General features: G+C 42.4%; 1 protein-coding gene across 1 annotated transcript in view; it reads right to left on the reverse strand.

The window, feature by feature from the left end:
- CNPY3 (canopy FGF signaling regulator 3) overlaps positions 1 to 19,380 on the reverse strand; it is a 329,077-nt gene that overhangs the window by 100,820 nt on the left and 208,877 nt on the right. The window contains exon 5 of the mRNA XM_053712797.1: positions 14,181 to 14,303. Within this exon, the coding sequence (XP_053568772.1) occupies positions 14,181 to 14,303 (123 nt within the window). The remainder of the gene's footprint in view (positions 1 to 14,180; positions 14,304 to 19,380) is intronic.

A 19,380-nucleotide genomic window follows, 5' to 3' on the forward strand; every position in this document is an offset into this window, starting at 1 on the left:
AAGGGTGTTAAGGGAATTTAGCACTGTTATAGACAAACCTCTACTCTTAATTTTTCAAGACTCATTATCCTCAGGCATGGTACCCCAGGATTGGCGTAAAGATGATGTTGAGCCACTCTTCAAAAAGGGAAGCAGGGATGATCCAGGAAGCTATAGACCAGTTAGTCTGACATAAATAGTGGGGAAGATATTTGAAGGGATTATAAGGGATTATATTGATGAGCATATTCGTGTAAACAAGATTATGAGTTTTAATCAGCATGGTTTTATGAGAAATAGATCATGTCAAACTAATCTAATTAGATTCTATGAGGAAGTAAGTAAAAATATAGATAAAGGGGAATCAGTTGATGTGATATACTTAGATTTTGCAAAGGTGTTTGATACAGTGCCACATGAGAGATTAATGCACAAAATTAAGGGACTGGGAATAGCTGAAAATGTTAGCTCATGGATAAATAACTGGATAAAAGATAGGGAGCAACGAGTAGTAGTAAATGGATCATACTCAGATTGGACAAAGGTAATCAGTGGACTCCCCCAGGGATCAGTACTGGGCCCTGTTCTTTTTAATATTTTTATAAATGACTTGGAGCTAGGATTAAATAGTGACATCTCTATTTTTGCAGATACTAAGTTAAGTAAGGTCATTAGGTCAGCGCAGGATGAACTTTCATTACAAAGGGATCTGCAAAAATAAGAAGTATGGGCAGGTAAATGAAAAAACATAATTTATGTAAGAACTTACCTGATAAATTAATTTCTTTCATATTAGCAAGAGTCCATGAGCTAGTGACGTATGGGATATACATTCCTACCAGGAGGGGCAAAGTTTCCCAAACCTCAAAATGCCTACAAATACACCCCTCACCACACCCACAAATCAGTTTAACAAATAGCCAAGAAGTGGGGTGATAAGAAAAAAGTGCGAAGCATAAAAATAAGGAATTGGAATAATTGTGCTTTATACAAAAAAATCATAACCACCACAAAAAAAGGGTGGGCCTCATGGACTCTTGCTAATATGAAAGAAATGAATTTATCAGGTAAGTTCTTACATAAATTATGTTTTCTTTCATGTAATTAGCAAGAGTCCATGAGCTAGTGACGTATGGGATAATGACTACCCAAGATGTGGATCTTCCACGCAAGAGTCACTAGAGAGGGAGGGATAAAATAAAGACAGCCAATTCCGCTGAAAAAAATCCACACCCAAAAATAAAGTTTAAATCTTATAAAGAAAAAAATTGAAAATATAAGCAGAAGAATCAAACTGAAACAGCTGCCTGAAGTACTTTTCTACCAAAAACCGCTTCAGAAGAAGAAAACACATCAAAATGGTAGAATTTAGTAAAAGTATGCAAAGAAGACCAAGTTGCTGCTTTGCAAATCTGATCAACCGAAGCATCATTCCTAAACGCCCAGGAAGTAGAAACTGACCTAGTAGAATGAGCTGTAATCCTTTGAGGCGGAGATTTACCCGACTCGACATAAGCATGATGAATTAAAGATTTCAACCAAGATGCCAAAGAAATGGCAGAAGCCTTCTGACCTTTCCTAGAACCGGAAAAGATAACAAATAGACTAGAAGTCTTTCGGAAATTCTTAGTAGTTTCAACATAATATTTCAAAGCTCTAACTACATCCAAAGAATGCAATGATTTCTCCTTAGAATTCTTAGGATTAGGACATAATGAAGGAACCACAATTTCTCTACTAATGTTGTTAGAATTCACAACCTTAGGTAAAAATTTAAAAGAAGTTCGCAACACCGCCTTATCCTGGTGAAAAATCAGAAAAGGAGACTCACAAGAAAGAGCAGATAATTCAGAAACTCTTCTGGCAGAAGAGATGGCCAAAAGGAACAAAACTTTCCAAGAAAGTAATTTAATGTCCAATGAATGCATAGGTTCAAACGGAGGAGCTTGAAGAGCCCCCAGAACCAAATTCAAACTCCAAGGAGGAGAAATTGACTTAATGACAGGTTTTATACGAACCAAAGCTTGTACAAAACAATGAATATCAGGAAGATTAGCAATCTTTCTGTGAAAAAGAACAGAAAGAGCAGAGATTTGTCCTTTCAAGGAACTTGCAAACAAACCTTTATCCAAACCATCCTGAAGAAACTGTAAAATTCTCGGAATTCTAAAAGAATGCCAGGAAAAATGATGAGAAAGACACCAAGAAATATAAGTCTTCCAGACTCTATAATATATCTCCCTAGATACGGATTTACGAGCCTGTAACATAGTATTAATCACAGAGTCAGAGAAACCTCTTTGACTAAGAATCAAGCGTTCAATCTCCATACCTTTAAATTTAAGGATTTGAGATCCTGATGGAAAAAAGGACCTTGCGACAGAAGGTCTGGTCTTAAAGGAAGAGTCCACGGTTGGCAAGAGGCCATCCGGACAAGATCCGCATACCAAAACCTGTGAGGCCATGCTGGAGCAACCAGCAGAACAAACGAGCATTCCTTCAGAATCTTGGAGATTACTCTTGGAAGAAGAACTAGAGGCGGAAAGATATAGGCAGGATGATACTTCCAAGGAAGTGACAATGCATCCACTGCTTCTGCTTGAGGATCCCTGGATCTGGACAGATACCTGGGAAGTTTCTTGTTTAGATGAGAGGCCATCAGATCTATTTCTGGAAGTCCCCACATTTGAACAATCTGAAGAAATACCTCTGGGTGAAGAGACCATTCGCCCGGATGTAACGTTTGGCGACTGAGATAATCCGCTTCCCAATTGTCTATACCTGGGATATGAACCGCAGAAACTAGACAGGAGCTGGATTCCGCCCATACCAGAATTCGAGATACTTCTTTCATAGCCAGAGGACTGTGAGTCCCTCCTTGATGATTGATGTATGCCACAGTTGTGACATTGTCTGTCTGAAAACAAATGAACGATTCTCTCTTTAGAAGAGGCCATGACTGAAGAGCTCTGAAAATTGCACGGAGTTCCAAAATATTGATCGGTAATCTCACCTCCTGAGATTCCCAAACCCCTTGTGCTGTCAGAGACCCCCACACAGCTCCCCAACCTGAAAGACTTGCATCTGTTAAAATTACAGTCCAGGTCGGAAGAACAAAAGAAGCCCCCTGAACTAAACGATGGTGATCTGTCCACCACGTCAGAGAGTGTCGTACAATCGGTTTTAAAGATATTAATTGAGATATCTTTGTGTAATCCCTGCACCACTGGTTCAGCATACAGAGCTGAAGAGGTCGCATGTGAAAACGAGCAAAGGGGATCGCGTCCGATGCAGCAGTCATAAGACCTAGAATTTCCATGCATAAGGCTACCGAAGGGAATGATTGTGACTGAAGGTTTCGACAAGCTGATATCAATTTCAGACGTCTCTTGTCTGTCAAAGACAGAGTCATGGACACTGAATCTATCTGGAAACCTAAAAAGGTTACCTTTGTCTGAGGAATCAATGAACTTTTTGGTAAATTGATCCTCCAACCATGATCTTGAAGAAACAATACAAGTAGATTCGTATGAGATTCTGCTAAATGTGAAGACTGAGCAAGTACCAAGATATCGTCCAAATAAGGAAATACCACAATACCCTGTTCTCTGATTACAGACAGAAGGGCACCGAGAACCTTTGTAAAAATTCTTGGAGCTGTTGCTAGACCAAACGGTAGAGCCACAAACTGGTAATGCTTGTCTAGGAAAGAGAATCTCAGAAACTGATAATGATCTGGATGAATCGGAATATGCAGATATGCATCCTGTAAATCTATTGTGGACATATAATGCCCTTGCTGAACAAAAGGCAGGATAGTCCTTACAGTTACCATTTTGAATGTTGGTATCCTTACATAACGATTCAATATTTTTAGATCCAGAACTGGTCTGAAGGAATTCTCCTTCTTTGGTACAATGAAGAGATTTGAATAAAACCCCAGCCCCTGTTCCAGAACTGGAACTGGCATAATTACTCCAGCCAACTCTAGATCTGAAACACATTTCAGAAATGCTCGAGCCTTCGCTGGGTTTACTGGGACACGGGAAAGAAAAAATCTCTTTGCAGGAGGCCTTATCTTGAAGCCAATTCTGTACCCTTCTGAAACAATGTTCTGAATCCAAAGATTGTGAATGGAATTGATCCAAATTTCTTTGAAAAAACGTAATCTGCCCCCTACCAGCTGAGCTGGAATGAGGGCCGCACCTTCATGTGGACTTAGGAGCTGGCTTTGGTTTTCTAAAAGGCTTGGATTTATTCCAGACTGGAGATGGTTTCCAAACTGATACCGCTCCTGAGGATGAAGGATCAGGCTTTTGTTCCTTATTGTGACGAAAGGAACGAAAACGATTATTAGACCTAAATTTACCTTTAGATTTTTTATCCTGTGGTAAAAAAGTTCCTTTCCCTCCAGTAACAGTTGAGATAATAGAATCCAACTGAGAACCAAATAATTTATTACCCTGGAAAGAAAGGGAAAGCAAAGTAGACTTAGAAGACATATCAGCATTCCAAGTTTTAAGCCATAAGGCTCTTCTAGCTAAAATAGCTAGAGACATATACCTGACATCAACTCTAATGATATCAAAGATGGCATCACAAATAAAATTATTAGCATGTTGAAGAAGATTAATGCTATGAGAATTATGATCTGTTACTTGTTGCGCTAAAGCTTCTAACCAAAAAGTTGAAGCTGCAGCAACATCTGCTAAAGATATAGCAGGTCTAAGAAGATTACCTGAACACAAGTAAGCTTTTCTTAGAAAGGATTCAATTTTCCTATCTAAAGGATCCTTAAAGGAAGTACTATCTGCCGTAGGAATAGTAGTACGCTTAGCAAGAGTAGAGACAGCCCCATCAACCTTAGGGATTTTGTCCCAAAACTCTAATCTGTCAGATGGCACAGGATATAATTGCTTAAAACGTTTTGAAGGAGTAAATGAATTACCCATATTATTCCATTCCCTGGAAATTACTTCCGAAATAGCATCAGGGACAGGAAAAACTTCTGGAATAACTACAGGAGATTTAAAAACCTTATTTAAACGTTTAGATTTAGTATCAAGAGGACCAGAATCCTCTATTTCTAATGCAATTAAGACTTCTTTAAGTAAAGAACGAATAAATTCCATTTTAAATAAATATGAAGATTTATCAGCATCAACCTCTGAGACAGAATCCTCTGAACCAGAAGAACCATTATCAGAATCAGAATGATGATGTTCATTTAAAAATTCATCTGAAAAATGAGAAGTTTTAAAAGACTTTTTACGTTTACTAGAAGGAGGAATAACAGACATAGCCTTCTTAATGGATTTAGAAACAAAATCTCTTATGTTATCAGGAACACTCTGAGTATTAGATGTTGATGGAACAGCAACAGGTAATGTAACATTACTAAAGGAAATATTATCTGCATTAACAAGTTTGTCATGACATTCAGTACAAACAACAGCTGGAGGAACAGATACCACAAGTTTACAGCAGATACACTTAACTTTGGTAGATCCAGCACCAGGCAGCGATTTTCCAGAAGTATCTTCTGACTCAGTGTCAACGTGGGACATCTTGCAATATGTAATAGAAAAAACAACATATAAAGCAAAATTGATCAAATTCCTTAAATGACAGTTTCAGGAATGGGAAAAAAAAATGCCAGAAAACAAGCTTCTAGCAACCAGAAGCAATAAATAATGAGACTTAAATAATGTGGAGACAATAGTGACGCCCATATTTTTAGCGCCAAAAAAGACACCCACATTATTTGGCGCCTAAATGCTTTTGGCGCCAAAATGACGCCACATCCGGAATGCCGACACTTTTGGCGCAAAAAACGTCAAAAATGACGCAACTTCCGGCGACACGTATGACGCCGGAAACAGAAAAAAAAATTTGCGCCAAAAAAGTCAGCGCCAAGAATGACGCAATAAAATGAAGCATTTTCAGCCCCCGCAAGCCTAACAGCCCACAGGGAAAGTCAAATTTTAAGGTAAGAAAAAATTGATTTAATCATATGCATTATCCCAAATATGAAACTGACTGTCTGAAATAAGGAACGTTGAACATCCTGAGTCAAGGCAAATAAATGTTTGAATACATATATTTAGAACTTTATATAAAAGTGCCCAACCATAGCTTAGAGTGTCACAGAAAATAAGACTTACTTACCCCAGGACACTCATCTACATGTAGTAGAAAGCCAAACCAGTACTGAAACGAGAATCAGTAGAGGTAATGGTATATATAAGAGTATATCGTCGATCTGAAAAGGGAGGTAAGAGATGAATCTCTACGACCGATAACAGAGAACCTATGAAAACATAATTTATGCTTACCTGATAAATTTATTTCTCATGTAGTGTAGTCAGTCCACGGGTAATCCATTACTTATGGAATATATCTCTTCCTAACAGGAAGCTGCAAGAGGATCACCCAAGCAGAGCTGCTATATAGCTCCTCCCCTCACATGTCATATTCAGTCATTCGACTAAAACCAGACGAGAAAGGAGAAACCATAGGGTGCAGTGGTGACTGGAGTTTAATTAAAATTTAGATCTGCCTTAAAGACAGGGCGGGCCATGGACTGACTACACTACAAGAGAAATAAATTTATCAGGTAAGCATAAATTATGTTTTCTCTTGTTAAGTGTAGTCAGTCCACGGGTCATCCATTACTTATGGAATACCAATACCAAAGCTAAAGTACACGGATGAAGGGAGGGACAAGGCAGGAACATTAAACAGAAGGGACCACTGCCTGAAGTACCTTTCTCCCAAAAATAGCCTCCGAAGAAGCAAAAGTGTCAAATTTGTAAAATTTTGAAAAAGTGTGAAGTGAAGACCAAGTTGCAGCCTTGCAAATCTGTTCAACAGAGGCCTCATTTTTAAAGGCCCAGGTGGAAGCCACAGCTCTAGTAGAATGAGCTGTAATCCTTTCAGGAGGCTGCTGTCCAGCAGTCTCATAGGCTAAACGTATTATGCTACGAAGCCAAAAAGAGAGAGAGGTAGCCGAAGCCTTTTGACCTCTTCTCTGTCCAGAGTAAACGACAAACAGGGAAGAAGTTTGACGAAAATCTTTAGTTGCCTGCAAATAGAACTTCAGGGCACGGACTACGTCCAGATTATGCAAAAGTCGTTCCTTCTTTGAAGAAGGGTTAGGACACAGTGATGGAACAACAATCTCTTGATTGATATTCCTGTTAGTAACTACCTTAGGTAAGAACCCAGGTTTAGTACGCAGAACTACCTTGTCTGAATGAAAAATCAGATAAGGAGAATCACAATGTAAGGCAGATAACTCAGAGACTCTTCAAGCCGAGGAAATAGCCATAAAAAACAGAACCTTCCAGGATAACAGCTTGATATCAATGGAATGAAGGGGTTCAAATAAAAACGCCTTGAAGAACGTTAAGAACTAAGTTTAAGCTCCACGGCGGAGCAACAGTCTTAAACACAGGCTTAATCCTAGCTAAAGCCTGACAAAAAGCCTGAATGTCTGGAACTTCAGCCAGACGTTTGTGTAGAAGAATAGACAGAGCAGAAATCTGTCCCTTTAACGAACTAGCAGATAAGCCCTTTTCTAAACCCTCTTGTAGAAAGGACAATATCCTAGGAATCCTAACCTTACTCCATGAGTAACACTTGGATTCGCACCAATATAAATATTTACGCCATATCTTATGGTAAATTTTTCTGGTAACAGGCTTCCTAGCCTGTATTAAGGTATCAATAACCGACTCCGAGAAGCCACGCTTTGATAGAATCAAGCGTTCAATCTCCATGCAGTCAGCCTCAGAGAAATTAGATTTGGATGGTTGAAAGGACCCTGAATTAGAAGGTCCTGTCTCAGAGGCAGAGACCACGGTGGACAGGACGACATGTCCACTAGGTCTGCATACCAGGTCCTGCGTGGCCACGCAGGCGCTATCAGAATCACCGAAGCTCTCTCCTGTTTGATCTTGGCAATCAAACGAGGAAGCATCGGAAATGGTGGAAAAACATAAGCCATGTTGAAGACCCAAGGGGCTGTCAGAGCATCTATCAGCACCGCTCCCGGGTCCCTGGACCTGGATCCGTAACAAGGAAGCTTGGCGTTCTGGCGAGACGCCATGAGATCCAGATCTGGTTTGCCCCAACGATGAATCAGTTGAGCAAAGACCTCCGGATGAAGTTCCCACTCCCCCGGATGAAAAGTCTGGCGACTTAGAAAATCCGCCTCCCAGTTCTCCACGCCTGGGATGTAAATCGCTGACAGGTGGCAAGAGTGAGACTCTGCCCAGCAAATTATCTTTGAGACTTCCAACATCGCTAGGGAACTTCTGGTTCCCCCTTGATGGTTGATGTAAGCCACAGTCGTGATGTTGTCCGACTGAAATCTGATGAACCTCAGAGTTGCTAACTGAGGCCAAGCTAGGAGAGCATTGAATATTGCTCTTAATTCCAGAATATTTATTGGGAGGAGTTTCTCCTCCTGAGTCCATAATCCCTGAGCCTTCAGGGAGTTCCAGACTGCGCCCCAGCCTAGAAGGCTGGCGTCTGTTGTTACAATCGTCCAATCTGGCCTGACAGATGTGGCCGAGAAAGCCACCATAGAAGAGAATCTCTGGTCTCTTGATCCAGATTTAGTAGGGGGGACAAATCTGAGTAATCCCCGTTCCACTGACTTAGTATGCACAATTGCAGCGGTCTGAGATGCAGGCGCGCAAATGGTACTATGTCCATTGCCGCTACCATTAAGCCGATTACTTCCATGCACTGAGCTACTGACGGGTGTGGAATGGAATGAAGGACACGGCAAGCATTTAGAAGTTTTGATAACCTGGCCTCTGTCAGGTAAATTTTCATCTCTACAGAATCTATAAGAGTCCCTAGAAAGGGAACCCTTGTAAGTGGTAATAGAGAACTCTTTTCCACGTTCACCTTCCACCCATGCGACCTCAGAAATGCCAGAACTATCTCTGTATGAGACTTGGCAGTTTGAAAACTTGACGCTTGTATCAGAATGTTGTCTAGGTACGGAGTCACCGCTATGCCTCGCGGTCTTAGTACCGCCAGAAGTGAGCCCAGAACCTTTGTAAAGATTCTTGGAGCCGTAGCTAATCCGAAGGGAAGAGCTACAAACTGGTAATGCCTGTCTAGGAAAGCAAATCTTAGGTACCGATAATGATCCTTGTGAATCGGTATGTGAAGGTAGGCATCCTTTAAGTCCACTGTGGTCATGTACTGACCCTCTTGGATCATGGGAAGGATGGTTCGAATAGTTTCCATTTTGAATGATGGAACTCTTAGGAATTTGTTTAGGATTTTTAAGTCCAAGATTGGTCTGAAGGTTCCCTCTTTCTTGGGAACCACAAATAGATTTGAATAGAATCCTTGCAGTGTTCCGTCCGCGGAACTGGGTGGATCACCCCCATTAGTAAGAGGTCTTGTACACAGCGTAGAAACGCCTCTTTCTTTATTTGGTTTGCTGATAACCTTGAAAGATGAAATCTCCCTCGTGGAGGAGAAGTTTTGAAGTCCAGGAGATATCCCTGAGATATGATCTCCAACGCCCAGGGATCCAGGACATCTCTTGCCCAAGCCTGGGCGAAGAGAGAAAGTCTGCCCCAGACTAGATCCGTTTCCGGATAGGGGGCCCTCTCTTCATGCTGTCTTAGGGGCAGCAGCAGGTTTCTTGGCCTGCTTGCCCTTGTTCCAGGACTGGTTAACTTTCCAGCCCTGCCTGTAACGAGCAACAGCTCCTTCCTGTTTTGGAGCGGAGGAAGTTGATGCTGCTACTGCCTTGAAGTTACGAAAGGCACGAAAATTAGACTGTTTGGCCTTTGATTTGGCCCTGTCCTGAGGTAGAGCATGGCCCTTACCTCCCGTAATGTCAGCTATAATTTCTTTCAAGCCGGGCCCGAATAAGGTCTGCCCTTTGAAAGGAATATTAAGCAATTTAGATTTAGAAGTCACGTCAGCTGACCAGGATTTAAGCCATAGCGCTCTGCGCGCTTGGATGGCGAATCCGGAGTTCTTAGCCGTAAGTTTGGTTAAATGTACGACGGCATCAGAAACAAATGCGTTAGCTAGCTTAAGTGCTTTAAGCTTGTTCATAATTTCATCCAATGGAGCTGTGCGAATGGCCTCTTCCAGAGACTCAAACCAGAATGCCGCCGCAGCAGTGACAGGCACAATGCATGCAAGGGGCTGTAAGATAAAACCTTGTTGAACAAACATTTTCTTAAGGTAACCCTCTAATTTCTTATCCATTGGATCTGAAAAGGCACAACTATCCTCCACCGGGATAGTGGTACGCTTAGCTCAAGTAGAAACTGCTCCCTCCACCTTAGGGACCGCCTGCCATAAGTCTTGTGTGGTGGCGTCTATAGGAAACATTTTCCTAAATATGGGAGGAGGGGAAAAAGGCACACCAGGTCTATCCCACTCCTTGCTAATAATCTCTGTAAGCCTTTTAGGTATAGGAAACACGTCAGTACACACCGGTACCGCATAGTATCTATCCAACCTACATAATTTTTCTGGAATTGCAACCGTGTTACAATCATTCAGAGCCGCTAATACCTCCCCTAGCAATATGCGGAGGTTCTCAAGCTTAAATTTAAAATTAGAAATCTCTGAATCCAGTCTCCCTGGATCAGATCCGTCACCCACAGAATGAAGCTCTCCGTCTTCATGTTCTGCAAACTGTGACGCAGTATCTGACATGGCTCTCACCTCATCCGCGCGCTCTGTCCTTAACCCAGAGCTATCTCGCTTGCCTCTTAATTCTGGCAATTTAGATAATACTTCTGTCATAACAGTAGCCATGTCTTGCAAAGTGATTTGTAAGGGCCTCCCTGATGTACTTGGCGCCACAAAATCACGCACCTCCTGAGCGGGAGGCGAAGGTACTGACACGTGAGGAGAGTTAGTCGGCATAACTTCCCCCTCGTTGTCTGGTGATAATTTCTTTACATGTAAAGATTGACTTTTATTTAAAGTAACATCAATGCAATTAGTACACAAATTTCTATTGGGCTCCACATTGGCCTTTAAACATAGTGAACAAAGAGATTCATCTGTGTCAGACATGTTTAAACAGACTAGCAATGAGACTAGCAAGCTTGGAAATACTTTTCTAAATAAATTTACAAGCAATATAAAAAACGCTACTGTGCCTTTAAGAAGCACAAAAAGCTGTCACAGTTGAAATAACAATGAACCAAAATAGTTATAGCAACCAATTTTTCACAGTAAATGTATTAAGTTAGCAAAGGATTGCACCCACCAGCAAATGGATGATTAACCCCTTAATACCCAAAAACGGATAACAATTTAATAATTAACGTTTTTATCACAGTCAAAACACACTGTCACAGGTCTGCTGTGACTGATTACCTCCCTCAAAATGAATTTTGAAGACCCCTGAGCTCTCTAGAGATGATCTGGATCATGGAGGATGAAGTAGACAGATTGTGACTGAATTTTTACTGCGCACAAAAAGCACTAAAATAAGCCCCTCCCACTCATATTACAACAGTGGGGAAGCTCAGATAACTGTTTCTATGCCGAAAACAAAGATGGCCATGTGGTAAAAATCATGCCCCAATAAGTTTTATCACCAAGTACCTCACAAAAAACGATTAACATGCCAGTAAACGTTTTAAACATACATTTGAAAAGTTATGAAGTGTTATTAATAAGCCTGCTACCAGTCGCTTTTACTGCAGTTAAGGCTCATACATTATTTCAGTATTAACAGTATTTTCAGAGTCAATTCCATTCCTTAGAAAAATACATTCAGTGTACACACACTCATCAGCCTAATACTAGTCGCTATCACTGCATTTAAGGCTGAACTTACGTTACATTGGTATCAGCAGTATTTTCTCAGTCAATTCCATTCCTCAGAAAAATAATTTACTGCACATACCTCATTTGCAGGGGGGCCCTGCATGCTATTCCCCTTTTCTGAAGTTACCTCACTCCTCAGATGAGAACAGCCAGTGGATCTTAGTTACGTCTGCTAAGATCATAGAAAACGCAGGCAGATTCTTCTTCTAATGCTGCCTGAGAACAAACAGCACACTCCGGTGCCATTTAAAATAACAAACTTTTGATTGAAGAAATAAACTAAGTTAAAAAACACCACAGACCTCTCACAGCGACCTATCTTTAGTTAGGCTGCAAGAGAATGACTGAATATGACATGTGAGGGGAGGAGCTATATAGCAGCTCTGCTTGGGTGATCCTCTTGCAGATTCCGGTTAGGAAGAGATATATTCCATAAGTAATGGATGACCCGTGGACTGACTACACTTAACAAGAGAAATAGACCCCGTAGAAGGAGATCATTGAATTCAAATAGGCAATACTCTCCTCACATCCCTCTGACATTCACTGCACGCTGAGAAGAAAACCGGGCTCCAACCTGCTGCGGAGCGCATATCAACGTAGAATCTAGCACAAACTTACTTCACCACCTCCATAGGAGGCAAAGTTTGTAAAACTGATTTGTGGGTGTGGTGAGGGGTGTATTTATAGGCATTTTGAGGTTTTGGAAACTTTGCCCCTCCTGGTAGGAATGTATATCCCATACGTCACTAGCTCATGGAATCTTGCTAATTACATGAAAGAAATGAGATTTAATACGGGAAAATGCAAGGTTCTACATTTTGGAAGTAAAAATAAGTAGGCAACTTATTTCTTCATTGGGACAAGACTTAGCCAAACAGAATAGGAAAGGGATTTGGGAGTAGTAATAGATAACAAGCTAAAGATGGGTGCACAATGCAGGGCAGGGGCTTCAAAGGCTAATAAGATACTAGCATGTATTAAAAATGACATTGATTCAAGGGAGGAAAGCATAATTCTGTCACTATATAAAGCCCTGGTAAGACCTCACCTTGAGTATGGAGTGCAGTTCTTGGGACCGATCGCAAAAAAAGATATTGCAGAACTAGAAAAAGTTCAGAGAAGGGCCACAAAGCTAATAAGGGGACTGGAGAATTTAACCTATGAGGAGAGGCTAGCCAAACTGGGTCTGTTTTCTTTAGAAAAAATGCACTTGAGAGGTGACATGATAACTTTATATAAATATATTCAAGGCCCATATACAGAGATGGCAGAAGCTCTGTTTATTCTAAGAAAAATGTTTCTGACAAGAGGTAACAATTTAAGGTTGGAGGAAAGGAGAACATTTTTTCACTTTGTGGAACTCATTACCAAAGGAGGTAATAAATGCCAATACCCTAGATACATTTAAAAATAGTCTGGATACATTTCTATATATAAACAAAATCCATGGATATGTTTGCTAGTATTAAATGGGTCACCTTTTAGTGGGGTTATTTAAGCTTAACTGGAGCTTTTTGTAAGTATTTTAGATTTATATAGGTTGAACTCTAAGAGCTTCGGGTCTTTTTTCAACCTTATATACTATGTTACTATGATTCTGATGCCATGAGTCATGTGACCTTGCTCACAATTGTGCCGGATTTTATGCTTACAGTTTAAAGCTGACCTTTTATATAACGCATAGGAGCATAGACGCTTGGTAATGCTTAATGCCTTTTGAATTGCCGTATTTTTAAAATTACATCACCAGTAACACACTACAGCATTAACGGACATTAAGAGGTGGAACGCTGCAACACTAATGTATGTCGTTATGATGAACATCCACTGTATTTGTAATGATCTTATCTATGGAAGGGGTTAAGTCAATTTGATGTGGTTTGTTTCCTATATACAGGTGTGGTTATGTATTATGCTGATATGTGTATGTATATATATTTTTGTATACGGTCACTTTCATTACTGTTTTATTGCTGCTTGAGGAAGCGAGGTTTCCTTGCAAAATGCATCCGGCAATTATAGTAATTATATTTTTAAAAGTGAACTTCCAAGTATAGGCTTGGGAAGATGTTCAGGCCGATTAATTGTGTATGGTGATTATTGTCTTGCACTTGGCTGATGATTGTGACCGGTATTGAGCTAGCTGGGGAGCTCTTAAGGACGCAGAGCACACTATCACTTTGTATCTTGTGAGTATTATGCATGTAAAGGGGGATAACCTGAGGGACCCATACCCCGAGTTACTACTCCATTGGAGTGTCTTCCTATATCCCACTAATGCCCCTGGCCCACACTAGCACTCCAACACCTGATGCTCCAGGCCCTCATGTGATCTCCAGTAATCTCCTAGGCCCCAGGCTCACCTGTTTTTTCATGTCAGCCACCTCAGCGGAGGTCTCGTTCCAGAGCTCATATGGGATGTCCATGACAACTTTCACACCTTTATGGACCAAGTGATGAAGAGTCTGGAAGGTCTCAGACATACCCTAAAAGAGACACAGCATGTTCCAATGAGGTGGATACAAAGAGCATTCTATGTAACTGGTAACACATGACGAGGGACAGCAGAAGGTGCCTACTGGTAACAACACATGAGGGACAGCAGATGGTGCCTACTGGTAACAACACATGACGAGGGACAGCAGAAGGTGCCTACTGGTAACAACACGACGAGGGACAGCAGATGGTGCCTACTGGTAACAACACATGACGAGGGACAGCAGATGGTGCCTACGGGTAACAACACATGACGAGGGACAGGAGAAGGTGCCTACTGGTAACAACACATGACGAGGGACAGCAGAAGGTGCCTACTGGTAACAACACATGACGAGGGACAGCAGAAGGTGCCTACTGGTAACAACACATGAGGGACAGCAGATGGTGCCTACTGGTAACAACACATGACGAGGGACAGCAGAAGGTGCCTACTGGTAACAACACATGACGAGGGACAGCAGATGGTGCCTACTGGTAACAACACATGATGAGGGAGAGCAGATGGTGCCTACGGGTAACAACACATGACGAGGGACAGCAGAAGGTGCCTACTGTTAACAACACATGACGAGGGACAGCAGAAGGTGCCTACTGGTAACAACACATGACGAGGGACAGCAGAAGGTGCCTACTGGTAACAACACATGACGAGGGACAGCAGAAGGTGCCTACTGGTAACAACACATGACGAGGGACAGGAGATGGTGCCTACTGGTAACAACACATGACGAGGGACAGCAGAAGGTGCCTACTGGTAACAACACATGACGAGGGACAGCAGAAGGTGCCTACTGGTAACAACACATGACGAGGGACAGCAGAAGGTGCCTACTGGTAACAACACATGACGAGGGACAGCAGAAGGTGCCTACTGGTAACAACACATGACGAGGGACAGCAGAAGGTGCCTACTGGTAACAACACATGACGAGGGACAGCAGAAGGTGCCTACTGGTAACAACACATGACGAGGGACAGCAGAAGGTGCCTACTGGTAACAACACATGACGAGGGACAGCAGAAGGTGCCTACTGGTAACAACACATGACGAGGGACAGCAGAAGGTGCCTACTGGTAAAAACACATGACGAGGGACAGCAGAAGGTGCCTACTGGTAAAAACACATGACGAGGGACAGCAGATGGTGCCTACTGGTAACAACACATGACGAGGGACAGCAGATGGTGCCTACTGGTAACAACACATGACGAGGGACAGCAGAAGGTGCCTACTGGTAACAACACATGACGAGGGACAGCAGAAGGTGCCTACTGGTAACAACACATGACGAGGGACAGCAGAAGGTGCCTACTGGTAACAACACATGACGAGGGACAGCAGAAGGTGCCTACTGGTAACAACACATGACGAGGGACAGCAGAAGGTGCCTACTGGTAACAACACATGACGAGGGACAGCAGAAGGTGCCTACTGGTAACAACACATGACGAGGGACAGCAGAAGGTGCCTACTGGTAACAACACATGACGAGGGACAGCAGATGGTGCCTACTGGTAACAACACATGACGAGGGACAGCAGAAGGTGCCTACTGGTAACAACACATGACGAGGGACAGCAGAAGGTGCCTACTGGTAACAACACATGACGAGGGACAGCAGAAGGTGCCTACTGGTAACAACACATGACGAGGGACAGCAGAAGGTGCCTACTGGTAACAACACATGACGAGGGACAGCAGAAGGTGCCTACTGGTAACAACACATGACGAGGGACAGCAGAAGGTGCCTACTGGTAACAACACATGACGAGGGACAGCAGATGGTGCCTACTGGTAACAACACATGACGAGGGACAGCAGATGGTGCCTACTGGTAACAACACATGACTAGGGACAGCAGAAGGTGCCTACTGGTAACAACACATGACGAGGGACAGCAGATGGTGCCTACTGGTAACAACACATGACGAGGGACAGCAGAAGGTGCCTACTGGTAACAACACATGACGAGGGACAGCAGAAGGTGCATACTGGTAACAACACATGACGAGGGACAGCAGATGGTGCCTACTGGTAACAACACATGACGAGGGACAGCAGATGGTGCCTACTGGTAACACATGACGAGGGACAGCAGATGGTGCCTACTGGTAACAACACATGACGAGGGACAGCAGAAGGTGCCTACTGGTAACAACACATGACGAGGGACAGCAGAAGGTGCCTACTGGTAACAACACATGACGAGGGACAGCAGATGGTGCCTACTGGTAACAACACATGACGAGGGACAGCAGATGGTGCCTACTGGTAACACATGACGAGGGACAGCAGATGGTGCCTACTGGTAACAACACATGACGAGGGACAGCAGAAGGTGCCTACTGGTAACAACACATGACGAGGGACAGCAGAAGGTGCCTACTGGTAACAACACATGACGAGGGACAGCAGATGGTGCCTACTGGTAACAACACATGACGAGGGACAGCAGATGGTGCCTACTGGTAACAACACATGATGAGGGACAGCAGAAGGTGCCTACTGGTAACAACACATGGCGAGGGACAGCAGAAGGTGCCTACTGGTAACAACACATGACGAGGGACAGCAGAAGGTGCCTACCACATAGTAAAAAAAAGAGTGCACCAAACTGCATCTATAGCGATGTGAAAGACTCATTACAGGAAGCACGTGTGGTGCAAGCAGTTATGTTAATTTTCATACAGGTGCGACTAATGTGCAAAAATCAGTACAAATCAGCAAGGGACAAATACTCTTTATGACATTGTTATTTTAAAATAAATTGCTTTAAAAAATGTAACACAATTGTCTTGCACAAACGGACTTGCACAAAAAATAAAACAATTTATGTTTACCTGATAAATTCATTTCTTTTATGGCATTGAGGGTCCACGATCCATTACCCCGGGAATCCCCCTTCCTGGCCACTAGTGGGAGACAAATATTCCCAAACCCCAAGAGCTCTAAAACCCTCCACTTACTAGAAACTACTCTGACATATAGACAAACAAGAAAGGTACAAAAAGTAATGAGCAAAAAGGCAGCAGGGAAAAAAGTAAGCTACCACCAGAAGAAAACACAGGGTGGGGTCTCGTGGACTCTCACCACCATGAAATAAATGAATTTATCAGGTAAGCATAAATTACGTTTTCTTTCATACAGGTGGTGAGAGTCCACAAACCATTACTTCTGGGAACTAATCACCCAAGCAGTGCAGTCCTCAAGTAATGAGGGTGGGACAAGCATGATATAATTTTTTTCTCTTTTTTTCATAATATTCAGATTGATAATAACAAAATGACATCAGGAACAGCAGCCTGGAGGACTTTCCTACCAGAGGCTGCCTCAGAAGAAGCAGAAAAATAAAAAAGTATTAAGGAAGAATAAGTCGCTGCTTTGCACATCTGATCCACAGAGGACTCATTCTTAAAGGACCAAGATGTGGCAGCTGATCTGGTTGAATGGGCAGCAACTCATTTAGGGGGAGACTGACCCACTGAATGGTAAAGGTGCGCCATATTGAAACAGGAGTTTAATATTAGATTGATAATGCTTCAAACCTTAAATCCTAGAGCTCAGCATTCCACCCGGCTCTGTGGGGTTTTTTTTGTGTCCACAACGTCATCAATTACTAGTGGGAATATCACTCCTGGCCAGCAGGAGGAGGCAAAGAGCACCACCACAGTAAAGTTGTTAAATGTCACTCCCCTACCCACAATCCCCAGTTATTCAACCAAAGGGAAATGGAAAAAAGGAATAACACAAAGGTGTAAAGGTGCCTGAGGTTTACACAAAAAATAACTGTCAAATTATGGGTGGGGTCGTGGACTCTCCATATCCGGAAATACATTTTTTTATCAGGTAAGCATAAATATTTTTTTCTTTCCTAAGATATGGAAAGTCCACAACGTCATCAATTACTAGTGGGAACCAATAACCAAGCTGGAAGACTCAGATGACTAGGGAGGGAAAACAAGACAGGGAACCTAAACAGAAGGCACCACCGCTTTAGGGCTTTAGGAACCTTTCTACCAAAAGGCAAAATAATCAGTTGCAGCCTTACAAATCTGTTGAAAGCCCAAGAAGAGGAGACAGCCCTCGTGGAATGAGCTGTAATTCTCTCAGGAGGCTGTTGACCAGCAGTCTCATAAGCAAAACGAATAATACTTCTCAACCAGAGGGAAAAAGAAGTAGCAGAAGCTTTCTGACCCTTACATTTTCCAGAGAAACAGACAAACAGGGCAGAGAACTGGCGAAAATCCTTACTCACCTGTAGGAAGAATTTTAGAACACACACAACATCCAAATTGTGCAACAAATGTTCCTTATTAGAAGAAGAATTGAGACAGAGAGGAGGATTTCTATCTGAAAACACTTTAGGAAGAATCCGAACTTAGTATACAGGACCACCTTACCCGCATGAAAGATAAGGTAAGGCGAATCACACGGCAAAGCCGAGAGTTCAGAGACTCTCCAAGCAGAAGAAATAGCAATGAGAAAAAAACCTTCCAAGATAACTTATATCAAAGGAATGCAGTGGCTCAAACAGAGCCTGCTGCAAAACTTAAAGAACAAGGAAAAGGCTCCAAAGATGAGCAACAGGTTTAAACATAGGCCTGATTCTGACCAGGGCCTGACAAAAAGATAGAGCATCTGGCACATCCTGCCAGACGCTTGAGAACAAAATAGATAATGCAGAAATCTGACCTATCAGAGAACGGACTGACAATCCTTTCTCCAGACCTACCTGGAGAAAATACAAAATTCTAGGAATTCTGACCCTACTCCAAGAGTAGCCCTTTGATTCATACCAATAAAAGGTATTTACGCCATACCTTATAGAAAATCTTACAAGAAACAGGCTTGCGAGCCTAGATCAAAGTCTAAATGACCGATTCAAAAAATCCATGCTTAGACAGGACTAAGCATTCAATCTCCAAGCTATCAACTTCAGAGAAACAAGATATGGATGGAGGAATGGACAATGATTTAGAAGGTCCTTTCTGAGATGCAACCTCCAAGGTGGCAGAGAGGATATCTTCACTAGGTCTGCATACCAGATTCTGCAAGGCCATGCAG

This window comes from Bombina bombina, chromosome 4 (assembly GCF_027579735.1).
Source record: "Bombina bombina isolate aBomBom1 chromosome 4, aBomBom1.pri, whole genome shotgun sequence".
Lineage (NCBI taxonomy): Eukaryota > Metazoa > Chordata > Amphibia > Anura > Bombinatoridae > Bombina > Bombina bombina.